The sequence below is a fragment of the Melospiza melodia genome, chromosome 5, assembly GCF_035770615.1.
Source record: "Melospiza melodia melodia isolate bMelMel2 chromosome 5, bMelMel2.pri, whole genome shotgun sequence".
NCBI lineage: Eukaryota > Metazoa > Chordata > Aves > Passeriformes > Passerellidae > Melospiza > Melospiza melodia.
Window position 1 is genome coordinate 91,806,358 of NC_086198.1, and position 12,484 is coordinate 91,818,841.

Here is a 12,484-nt window from a genome sequence, read left to right on the forward strand (position 1 = left end):
CATCCAAACCTTTTCCTTCTGCTGGGAGGAGCAGAGGTTCAGAATGTGCCCTTTTGGGTTAAGATGGTGGTGCTTGTTCCATCCATCCTGTGGGATCTGTCTCTCTCTGGGCTGCTTCTCTTGGCAAACACATGCAGTAGGTGACCACAGCCCCTCCAGGGCATTCAGCTCTTGGATGTTATAGAAATCTGCTGTTAACAAGCTAAGAATGCTGAAAAAATGAGCCAGAAAATGCTAATTACTGAGAAATGCTAATAAGGGGACAAGCAAACTGGTTCATGGACTGCTTTGCCTGCCAAAGTCTGGGAGCCTGGACCAAAAGATTTCTTAGGTCCTTTGATGGAACCATCCAAACTTTGTAGCTGAAAATTGAAGTCAGACATTCCACACTATTTAGACACTGATTACTTTGTCTGACAATTAATTTGGACGCTGATTAATTGTCAACACTGTTAAACATTGGAGGAGCAGGCCCTTAAGAACTCTGTCACCTGGGATTTATGAGATGTGGTGGCTTCACCCCAGCTTGCACTTGACCAGAACTGGGGTTTGAAGTTATTGTCTCCAAGTCAGGCCTGTGGGGTGAGCCAGGCTGTCCCTTCACAGGGGAAAGGCCAGAACCTGAGTCCCTGAGCCAGCCAAAGCTGTGCCTTTTTGACTCTTGCTTTATTCCTGTGCATTCTTAAAGTCAGAGTTGTCAAGAAATATGTTAATTCCCAGAGAAATGGCTGGGATATGTGGGATAGGTGCCTAAAGGCATGCACATATTTTAGCCTTCCCAGCCAGTTTGCTGGGACAACTGTCACAATAGTTTTCCTTCTGCTTGCTCTTCTTCTCCTGCCCTCTGCTTATGGCTGGGGAAAATGGAGAGAAATAGAGGATTAAAAAAAATCAAAAAGTAGACGACACAATCAACAAACAAGGAGAAATCTTCCCCTTGTTTTGAATCTCTTATGAAAGAGAAGGATGTGATCTCCATGTGAAAAAGAAGTGATGGCATATCAGGGCATCAGAGAGCTGGATGATACTTTGTGCTTTTTGTGCAACTTTTTTACACCTGGCACTTACAGAGCAGGACCACAATGAACAAAACTAATCTATAAAGTAAAATAGTGTCAACCAAGAGGACTTTTGGGCAGTTTTCTCCTCTTTGGACGCCATAGGAAGGGTAACAGCAGTAAGGATAAGGTGCTGCTGATGCAGAGGATGGAAGTTGCTCCTGTGGGGTGAGGAGGGTTTTGGGGAGTGTTGCCTTAACACCAAAGCATTTTAAAGGTCAGGATACAAATGCTGTGATTACATACATGAGACTGAAAAGGGTGGGTTCAGCCTGTTAGGAAAGTGAGCCAGAGCTTTAAATGCATCCATGTGAGTAATCCTGGCTTCCATGACAAGAGATGATTTAAAAAATAAGCTCACAGCCTGAAGGTGTCTTGTGCAAAACTTTCCTTGTTTCTTCCTTTTGTTGCTCTGAAGAGGGAGAAGAAAGTGGTGGGAAAGCAATGATGAGTTATTAACCATAATTATCTAATTATTGCACTGTATTTCTGCTGGAGTTATTGTGCAACAGATTGTGAACCATATTTTTAGATCTTACATTTTTCTTGAAGTCAGATTGCAAAACAGCTTCCAAACCTCTGAAGTAAAAGGAATTTGTTGATGAAAAAATTTTCCATATGAGTGGGAAGAACCTTTAAGATATCTGCTATTCTTTATCCTTGCATTTGGTCTATACCCTTTGCTAAATTTTAAATTAGCACTGCTGGGCTGGTGTACCTTAACCAACTTTTAATTCCTGGTGGATGAGATAAAATTGATATAATAAGATTATATTAATCAGGAGGAACAGCTCAGAGATAAGGTTTTGGTGGTGTTGCTTCTGCATAGATGATGAGGGGAAATATTAACAGCTGAAATTAGTTAAGGGTGAGAAAGGAAGGAATTGTGTAGGATATTCACCGAGTTGTGCAGAGCCTGCCTGCAGAAGAACATTCCTAATGAAGACAAAAATGTGTTTCCCTCTCCTTTGTGCTGGAAAGAAGGCTCTTATTTCTTATCTGATTTATCCTCTGTGAAAAGAGCAGTGGGGAAAACCTGGGGTTGAGATAATTGTTCTGCTTCTGTTGGATTTGGTGCTTTCCTGATGGTTTCAGGTCTAGGGAAGCTCCAGCAAGGTCATACATTCCATATGGAGCTGGGCTTCAGCCACAGGGCAGAACAAACCCTTGAGGAACTGAAGATCTCAAGGTTTCAATGTTACTGTGAAGTCCAGAAAAACAACTGAATTTTGATTCACTGCAGGCTTTAGGGGTGGTTTTGTCAGGAATGACCAGAACCCGATTTTGCTGAGGAGGCAAGAGGAGGAGGCTGACCAGGCTACATCAGCTTATGGAAAACTTGGGATTCTTCTGTTAAAATGAGTATCAAAGCCTTTCATGCTCCAGTGGCCACCAGGGTCCAGCTCTGGAAGAATGAAGTTTTCTATTTGTGTACATGGTCATTTCCTGACTAGAAAGCAAACCTTGTTATAGATGAGTTCCATCAGCCCAGGACAAGGTCTCTCACCTTTGAAACCACGGACACAACTCTTTTTTACTCCTATTCCAGCATTTGCCAGAACAGGAAGACCCAAACTGGCCCAGAGATCTCCTCTGCTTCCCTGGGAAGCTGCTGCTTATTGTTTCCTTGGAGAACCTGGGATGAGGGATTTCTGTCCCAGGCTGGGGAGTGTTTACCTCAGTTATTTAAGTGAGGAAGCTCAGCTGCTGGCAGGACCTGCAGCATGGAATGATTAAAGCTCCCCTGAAGCACCCAGACCTGCCATGATCCCAGCACAGAGGGGTAAACTGGATGTTTTCCATGGGATAAATGGGAAAGAAGCTGGGATGGAGCTGCTGGTTTTGGTGTTGCAGTTTTATACCTCAAAAAGGCCAAGAAACTCCTCCTTATCCCATGAAGACGTGACTCTATCACAACACAAGTCCTGTCACACCCCACTCCTTCTTTAACTGCCTGACAAATGAAGATGAAATTGCCTGATTTTTAATTTTTTCCTCTTGGAGTGAAGGATAGATGATTTTAAAATGGCTTAACTGGGTGCTGGTGGATTTTTCTCCCTCATGTCCTGCTAGGAAAAGCATCAGCTCAGTGGGTTATGGAATAAATATCCCTGAGCTGATGGAACTCCCCAGGCATCCCAGCTTCCAGGCTGTGTTCTCCCTGCCAGCAGATTGATATAACTGCTGATTTCCAGAGCTGAGTCCTTAGAAGAATGTGAAATCAAGCTGCTCCATGGTCAGGATGGAGTAGTTGTAGAGCCATTTCTGGCTGGATTGCTAAAGCACATGGACTGGGCATTAAAGTGATTTCCTAAAGCTCTTTTAACAGGCAGAGCAGAGGGGAAAAAAACCTCTCAGCAAGCAAAGAGTGGTTCAGTGGTTTGTGTGCTCTGTGTTGCTATAGAATTTCTGCCTTTGATGCAGCCTTTCATGGCAGTGACTCCTGTGGAGGAGTTTAACACAGAAAAACCCAGGTAGCCTCTCAAAAATAGGTATTGTGAGATGATATTGGATAACCAGCAAGGCTGCTGTTGAGATAATCAAAATTTGAGGAGTTAGATCCCAAATTTAATCTATTCCTGTGAAAGATGTGACTCTCAACAGAACTAATGCCAGTCCATTTCATGTGTTTAAGGATTTTTCCAGACCCAGAGGTCTGTGGGTTTCTAGTAGAGTCACACTGTCTCTGATTTAGCTGTTGAATAGATTGCAAATAGAGATGCTTCACTTGCTGTCTCTTCCTCAGATTGTTCTTTTAAAGGGCAAAAAGGGAAATTAAAACAGTTGGACTGCTTAAAACAAATATTTTCATTTAGAGGGATGATTACAAGATTTGGAGCCTTGAAAGCAAGAGCCTCTTCTCCAGAATTTACAACCATCATCTCTCAAGTGTTCTTTGGGCTCAGAGAACCATATAATCTTTTTAAGGGCCTCTCCACCCTTTTTAGTTTTTCCCGGATTATGCTGGAGAGCTGAAGCTTTTGCAGGTGCTGTTTTATGTCAAGAAAACCTCAAATTCAACCTCTGCATTAGGAATTTGGGCCCTGAAGAAGAAAGATGGCTTGTTTTGATTCCTGCAGGGTCTGAACAGGGGTGAGAAGTCTCCTTATAGAGTCAGGAAGGTTGGAAAAGTTCAACCCTTAATGCAGCACCACCGTGTTCACCTCCAAACCATGGCCCCAGTGCTGAGTTTGTGAGGTCCCCAGGACAAAGGAGGAATGGAGAATCTGACTCCATGTTCTTAGAAGGCTACATTTATATTATATTATATTATATTATATTATATTATATTATATTATATTATATTATATTATATTATATTATATTATATTATATTATATTATATTATATTATATTATATTATATTATATTATATTATATTATATTATATTATATTATATTATATTATATTATATTATATTATATTATATTATATTATATTCTAAAGCTATACTAAAGAAAGAGAAAGGATACAGACAGAAGTCTTAGCAAGAATGATAATGAAAAACTCATGACTGACTCCTCAGAGTCTGACAGAGCTGATGGTGATTGGTCATTAATTAAAAGCAAATCACATGAAACCAATCAAACATGCACCTGTTGGTAAACAATCTCCAGCCACATTCCAAAGCAGCAAAACAGGGAGAAGCAAATGAGATAATATTCTTTTTTTTTTTTTTCTGAGTATTCTCATCTTCCCAGGAGAAGAAATGCTGGCGAAGGGATTTTTCAGGAAATATCACAGTGACAGCCCCAGTGCCACAGCCAGCATCTGGCAAGGGTTCTTTGAATTCAGAGAACTAATTAATTTTCTTTTAAGGGCCTCTCCCTCCATACTGGGCCGTCCCAGGTGGTGCTGGAGAGCTCCTGCAGGTGCTGTGTGATGGAGCAGAATTCTCAGTACTCACTGAGCTGGAGGAGATCCTTCCCCCTAGAGAGGATGAGTCTCCTGGAGCCCAGCAAGGTGCATTTCCCAGGCCAGAAGGACTCCCAGCCTTGAGTGGGGGTGTTGTGGCTGAGACCAGCCTGTGCCAAGCTCTGGGTGAGCTGCCTGGCCTGGCCACAGCTTCATTCCTCACTTGCAGATCCTGCTTTCTCCACGCTGGTGCCTGGAGCTGCTCAGCAAAGGAAGATTTATTGGCAGTGGTTGAGAACAAGAAGTGTCATTGTTGTTCTGTGTGGGGACAGGAAAAGGCTGGCTGGCTGATTACCTCTGCTGGGCACTTTTTCATACTGCAAGGGATAATTTGTTTCTGAATTAACTTCCTTTCTTGCCCTTTTAAAAGAGGGTTTCTGTTTCTCTTAGGTCTCCATAATTTGACCCTTTTTATGATTTGCTTGAGCAATGTGTTATTACTCTGATAACATCTTGGGTGTGGGGCAGACCTGGGGCACGTGGGACTCGGTGGATCTGGGATTTTGGTGGAGCTCTGCCAGTTCTCACCATCCCAGTGCCACCCTCAGCACCACCAGAGGCAGAGAGGAGCACAGGGAAGCAGAATTTGTGCTATCATTTAAATGCCCTTTTTACAAGCTCAATTATTGGGGGATCAAGATAAAACTGCTGAGAACACAACTTGGCATCTCATTAAATCATAGTCCAGCATTTCCTGGGCTGACTAATACTGGGTGAAAATAGATTTTTTCAGCTTTCTGGCCAAACCAAGGGAGAATCAAATGTAGCTCAAGTCAAACCGAAAAGGAACTTGGAGGCTTTGACCAAACCAGACTTGATTTAGAGTCAGCTGAAAATGTCTTGCTAGTTCTCAGTTTTTTGGGGCTATTTACCCTCCAGCTTATTTTTTTTTTTTTTTTAGTGGGAGTTTAGGTTCTACTTTTAAAAAAACTTGTTTCATTTTGAAAGTGACTTTCTTCTTGGCCTGAGTTGTGCTGACTTTTACCTGCAGTCTTGCTTGGCTTGGGATTTCCCCATGTAAACCAGAGAACTTTATTTTTTTGTGTGTCTTTTACAAATATTTGCACAATTCTAGTTGGGACTGCAGTTTTGGTTTGTATTGTATTTGTATCTGGGTTCTGGAATTAAAACAAAAGTGGGAGCTGTAAGTGCTACACCAGGGAATAGGATCTGAGTCAGCTAAATAATGGCTTAAATTTGAAGAAAAGCTTGAGCTGCTGAATGATGCATGGGCAGGAGTGACTTGGCCTTGCACTGGAAATATTGAAACATCATTTTTTTCCCCAAATTAATGGGTGTAACAGAGGGAGAGCAGACTGAGATGAGGCTGCATTCTGCACTGTTCCTCCCGTCCATGCAGCCAGGCTCAGGTACATCCCATCTTCTCTGTGGCACCTGCTTAAATCTGGTTTTAATCAGGTTTGTCCTCACTAAATCAACTCCAGCCTGATTTGTAAAGGTGTTATTGATCTAAATTATTTGTACATTGACCTAAGTGTTAGAAATTCTCAATTTTGCTGGTGTGATATTGGGATTTAGATCCCTGTGTCAGTGTCCATAGAGTTCTTTACAGAGGAGCTGGAGGAAACTCTCAGAAGTGTGAGAAACCTCAAACTCCAGCACTCTGAATAAAACTATTTGAGATGAAAAGTGTTGATAATGACAATTAATTTCTTGGTGTCTTGTCAATGTCAATTCCACTGTGTGAAATATTTCAATACTGTGGGATCCTCTTTCCTCAGCTTAAGAAAACAGTGAACTCCTGACTTAGGGAAACACAAATTTTTGGTGGCTGCCATGGAAATAATCTTATATGTGAGAGAGACCCAATAGCAAAGCTCAGTTTTTTGCAGTCCAGTTTTCCCTCTGTACCTACCCAAGAAGCTCTTGAGCTGAAGTGGGATTTGGCACTGCTGGCAGGACTCTTGTCTCTGGAAAACACAGCTCTGGACACAGTTCATGGAGCTGAAACATAACCCTGTCACTCCAGGGAGAAAGAAAACTCCAGAACTTGTGGCTTGCTTTGTTATTGCGCTTTATAATAGGCTTTTCTAGATTGCTTTGTACTTGAGTGGTTTCTTGTTTGGTCAGGTCCTGCCTGGTGCACATGGTTGGAAGGAAAGGTGAATGAGAAGTGTTGGTACAACTCTGTGAGCCACAGGTGCTGATACCTGCTGCTGCTGGCCATGGCTGGGATAGAAAGGACGTTCAAAATGCCCAGCAAACCTTTCTTTTCAAAACAGGTTAATTGGTGAGCTTGATGCCTCAGGTTTTGGCTTTTCTATTTTTCACATTCTGTGCTGCTTTAGTGTGTGGCTCTGGGTTTCATATGAGGGGATGATGAGCTCTCTTCAGAGCAGGGAGACAAAACAATCCCTGCTCCAGCTGGGGAACAAGGACAAATGATCCAAATCTCAGGCCCAAGAGCACAAACAACGTGGGCTGGAGAGAGAAAAACAAGCAGGGTGGGACTGCAGGGGCTAAAGCTGGAACTGGACAATTAACTCCAATATGCAAATGGGGCAGAACTTATAAAAGTGAGAGACCCCATGACCAGTTGTCCATTTTGTGACCATTTTGGGTTCATCTTGGGTGCAGCCCTGGCTGGGCTCTTGTGCTGCCCAAGGTGCATCCATTGAGGCCTCCTAATAAATCCCTGCTTTATTCTTTAGCTCTAACCTCTGTTCTGGGTCAGCCTTCACAAGGCATCAAGCTCAGCAGCTGAGGTGTGCAAATGCTGAGAGCTGAGCTTAGAATTAATGTTAATGCTTTCAGTAATCATTCACTGCTGGTTACCAGGTGGGTGAAGGTGGCAGAACTGAAGGTGTTGGGCCACTTGAAGGTTCTCCAGTTGGTCCAAAGCCCAGAGTTCAGGTCCCCTCTGGCTTGTTGAGCTCTAACACAAGGAGACTTGTCTGCTGTCCAGCCACAGCTGGATTGCAACCAGGGGCTTGGCTTTGGTTGTGAAAACAAGTGTTGCTTGCACTCTATTTTCAATTACTTCAAAAGATATTTATTCTTCACCTTAGGACCTGCCTTGATCTTTCTCTCTTGCAAAGCTGATTCAAGTACAAAAAGAACAAGAGGCTGTGGTGAAGGGAAGTTAGGAAATAAATGAACCAGTGTCATCTTTCTCATGCCCTGTATTGTTCTAATTAAGCTGTTTGCTTGCTCTCAGACAAGTGTCTGTATGAGATTAATTTGTAGAAGCAGGCTGCTTCCAGTTTGAGATCAGGAAGTCAAACTCAGTAAGAAAATACTTGATGGTGTGATTTTTAATTTTTTTTAAATGCAAATATTGAAGATATTAAAATCTGATTTTCTATCTTCAATCTATTGAAGATAGAAAATCTGACGTAGTCCAGACCAGGACATCTCCAGTCAAAGATCTTGTTAATGGAACAGCCCTCAGGGTGCATGGAGGTGAGAATGCATCTCAAAAACAGAGAAACAAGATGGATTATGGCAGAGAAATTAGAGAAATAAATCCTCTGTTGGAGGACTGTGATAGGTGCTTGTTAGATGAACAAAAGAGAGGAGGCAGCTGAAATAACTTTGAACCAGGTAAAAGGAGGAGAATATATAATAATGGCTCTGAGGTAGTAAAGCACTTCCATACCTCTCCCAGGTGTCTGTAGGCAAACCCTGTGTGCATTTTCCACCAGTGGTTTACAGAAGGGTTGGGAAGTGGTTGGTGGCTTTAAAGGGAACAGGAGAGCTGCATGCCAGGCTGGCATTACTCACTTGCTACCCCTGGAGCAAACCCCAAAATTTTCCAGCAGGCAAAGTGGCAGCTAAACAGGTCCCAGCTCTGGTTAAATATCCTGGGGTGGAGACAAACCTGATCTTTCACAGCCTCTGGAGATGATCCCTGTGTTTATTCCACACGACTTTCTTTGTTAGTCTTGGTTCTGGGAGTCAAACATCCATCCCAGCCCCTGGATCACAGCCAAGGATTTCCCTCCAAGCACTAATCCCATCTCTGTGATTCTTGAGCAGGGAGGTCAGCCTGGTTTCTTTAACACTTGGGAGCCAGAAAGTGGAAAACAACAGCTGGGAGCAAATGGGGAAAACCATTACAACAGAGAGACCTGCCTGAGGCAGAAGTGGGAGTACATTGGCTTGGCATTTTGCCTTAGTGTTTCCAGAAGCACCTTGGGAGATCAGGTGAAATGAAATGTAATCTGCTTTCCAATGATGCAGGTGGTTTTTAATAAGAGGCTTTTTTTTTGTGTGTGTGTAGAAGCTTCTGTAGCTCTGCAGGTACTCAGTGTGTTGTGCTCTCTGTCATTTGTTTTCTTGGCTGTTAAAAAGCAGCTGGAGGAAAAGGCAGAATACACCTTGAAATCTTGAAAGGTATTTCCCATCAAAACATAGATGTCAAATTGTACAAAAGGGAGCAGAATTGGGCTGATAGTAACTAAGTTTAAGACTTCAGATGTCTTCAGCCAACATCATAATGTGTTTCTCAAAGGTGAAATGTGTTTTGATACCATGTGCACCAGGGGAGATCATGCCCGGAGTTGTGGGGCCCAGTCTGACAATCCCCTTTTCCCCACAGTTGCACTATAAAGTCCCTTCAGCGACGTCACGTTTGCATCAGCCGCCTGGAGAGGCCTCAGAACTGGGGGGAGAACTCCTGTGAAGTCAGATTTGTCATACTGGTCCTGGCTCCTCCCAAAATGGTGAGTTTTGTTCTTCTTGCTCCATAATTTCAGCAGTTTCTCCTGAGTTTGCTGTTCCTTGGGCTCCTCCAAGGGTTAATAAATGTTTTTAAACATTTATTGGTTTGTTTTTAAAACACAAGGGGATGTGAAAAGGCCTGAGGTCTTCTCAGCAGCTGTCAAGATGATTTATGCTGCTGGTGAGGGGTGGATTGGCGGGCTGTCCTTGTCTCATGGCCTGTATCCTCATTGGGAGGAGAACACTCTCTGGTCCCCATAAACACCTGGGATGCCCTTAACACTCCATGGATTCCCCTCTCCAGCTGGAGCTGCTATTTTTAGAAGTAAGAAATGCTGTTCCTTGCTAAAGCCAAGCTTTTGAAAGGCCCTTGTGAGCCTACAGCTGGTGCCCCAGGGCAAAGGTCTGGGTTGCTTCCCAACAAACTTCCCTGATGGGGCTGACATTTACCCTGCATGTGTGGCTGCAGCAGCTGGAGGTGATGTAGCCAAGAGGAAGATGATTCTTTTTTGAGCTCTGTTGCGGTGAGGGTGAGACTTTCTGGGAGCTGTGGTGCTTTTAAGGTCAGCCTGTCCCTGAGGCTCTTTGGGTTCAGAGCTTTTAGCACCTGAAACAGCAAGGTTAAAGCTTGCTCAAGTTCTGGTTCTTTGGTGTTGACAAGAATGGCACAGTAGAACACTTTTACTGCAATCAGAATATCCTGAGTTGGAAGGGACCCACAAGGATCATCCAAGTCTGACTCTGATATCGTGGGGTGCATCAAGGTTAATTGGGGATCACCATCCTGTCTTCCTAGAAAGCCCTGGCCTGACCAAGGTGGTTCTTGCAGCTGATGGCTGACTGGTTCAAAGCTCAAGACCTTTTCACACTTCAGCTGGCTGTTTACACCTTGGGGCTGTGCTCCTGGGAGGTGCTGGAAAGGTTGAGGACCTTTCCTGGGACAGGATATGTCCTGATTCAATTTCCTGCTCTTCAATGCTATCTGTGTGACCTTGGCACCTGCTGCTCTGGTCTGTCTCCTCCTTCCTTCACCACCACCCACATTTAAATGGGAATCCTGGTGTTTCCTTCTTTCCCAGGATTTCTGGCAGGTCTTTCCCAACTTGCTTTTGGCATGGACCTTGAAGCCAACAGGCTGAAAACATATTGATGTTCCTTGTGCAAAGCAGGAGGGAGAACACCTGGAGCTGTGTGCAGCTCCATGGATCTGTCCCTCATTGTTATCTGGGGCCAGCTACGTGCAAAGCCCTCGCCAGCGGCTCCGCATCCGCTGGGATCCCCAGAGTTTGCAATTCCAATGGTCAGCATCAAATTAAGGGAAGGGAGTGGAGGCCAACAGAGCTTGCACTTGCCAATGTGCTTTTTTATTTTAAATGGGTTGGTGGAGCCAGCCCCAAGTGCGCATTTCTGGTGCAGCAGTTAAAATAATTAACCTGCTGACAGCATCACGTTCAGTGGAAGGGGGGAAAGTCCACAAAATGGGCATTTGTTATGCTGGGAATCCAGATTCTTGGCCTTGCTAATATGGAGGAAGGTAAAAAAAAAGAGCTTTCCTGCAAATATCTGTCCTCTCTAAACTGTTCATCTCCTTAGTGAAGGAAAAATGGGAAGAGCATTGGGAATATTGAAGCAATCCTTGCAGCATCCAGCCCAAGGATTGTTGCTGCTTAGAGGTGAAAGGTGGAGCCTTCTCTGTGATGGCAAATCCAGGCTGGTTCACAGACTCTAAAAGCAAGTTTCAGGGAAAATCCTTCACTTGAATCCAAACCTCTCCCTGGAAACTTTAATTGCATGTGCCCTAGTGAGTGTTTGAAGTGACATTCCTGGTGATGGAATCCCAGAATAGTTTGGGTTGGGAGGGACATTTAAAACAATCTCATTCCAACCTCTGCCATGTTCAGGGACACCTTCCACTGTCCCAGGTTACAACAAGCTCCATCCAGCCTGGCACTGAACACTTCAGGGATGGGGCAGCCACAATTTTTTGGAGCAAATGGAAGATGGGGCAGTTACAATTTTCCTGAGCAAATGGCAGACAGGAGGATGATGTGAGTGATGGAGGAAGGACAGCATTAGCAATGACTCTGGGACCAGCTCAGTGCCACCCACGCCTGAGCTTCTGCGTCACCCACACTGAATTATTTGGTTGTGTCCATGGAGAAATTGTTCATCTGTTCGGTTGTGAATCATGAGAAGCAATTGGGATCAATCACAGATGCTCACTCTTCTTTTCACAGCAGCGTGAGGAGCCTGGAGGTGCTCCAGGGCTGGGGGAATGTTTGGGTGTCTCTGGTAGCTGCTGCCTGATAAGTGTAGAGTGTAGAAGAGGTGGGTGGGTTAAAACTTGGCATCAGAAGGAGCTTTTAATGAGCTGTGGTTCTGTGTAATTTAGTCTTGGCAAGTATTTTACCTGTCCTGGCCACAGCAGGAGCAGGTCAGGGCTTGGAGAGCTTGGATTTGGTGGGTTTGTGCAGGGATTGGGGGACCTCAGCCTCCTTTACTCTTCCCTTTGCATTTAATTTCTTGCAGTAGGAAAGCAGCTTGGATTCTGTTGGAAGCTGGACCCCCACAGATCAGGCCTGTGTCTCACAGAAATATTAAATCCTGAAAATAAACACTTTTTTCATGTCTGCAAGACTCCTGTCCCTTCCAAACATTTAGTGAAGACAGACAAGAGCTCCTTGTGTGTGTTCTCAGCTGTTTTTTCCCATCCTTTCCTCTGTGCCAGTGGTTACTTGAGCTGAGAGCTCTCAACCTCCACCTGTGCTGCCAGAATTGCCCCAGAGTGGCCAAATGAGTTGAGTTTTAATGCCCAGAAAATAGGAAT

At 44.1% G+C, this 12,484-nt stretch overlaps 1 protein-coding gene across 5 annotated transcripts in view; it reads left to right on the plus strand.

Moving 5' to 3' along the window:
* The window catches only part of SLC4A11 (solute carrier family 4 member 11), a 98,206-nt gene that overhangs the window by 45,714 nt on the left and 40,008 nt on the right, over positions 1-12,484 (plus strand). For all 5 annotated transcript variants that reach the window (XM_063157858.1, XM_063157856.1, XM_063157857.1 and 2 more), the window contains one exon: positions 9,536-9,659. In XM_063157858.1, coding sequence (XP_063013928.1) covers positions 9,536-9,659 — 124 coding nt within the window. The remainder of the gene's footprint in view (positions 1-9,535; positions 9,660-12,484) is intronic.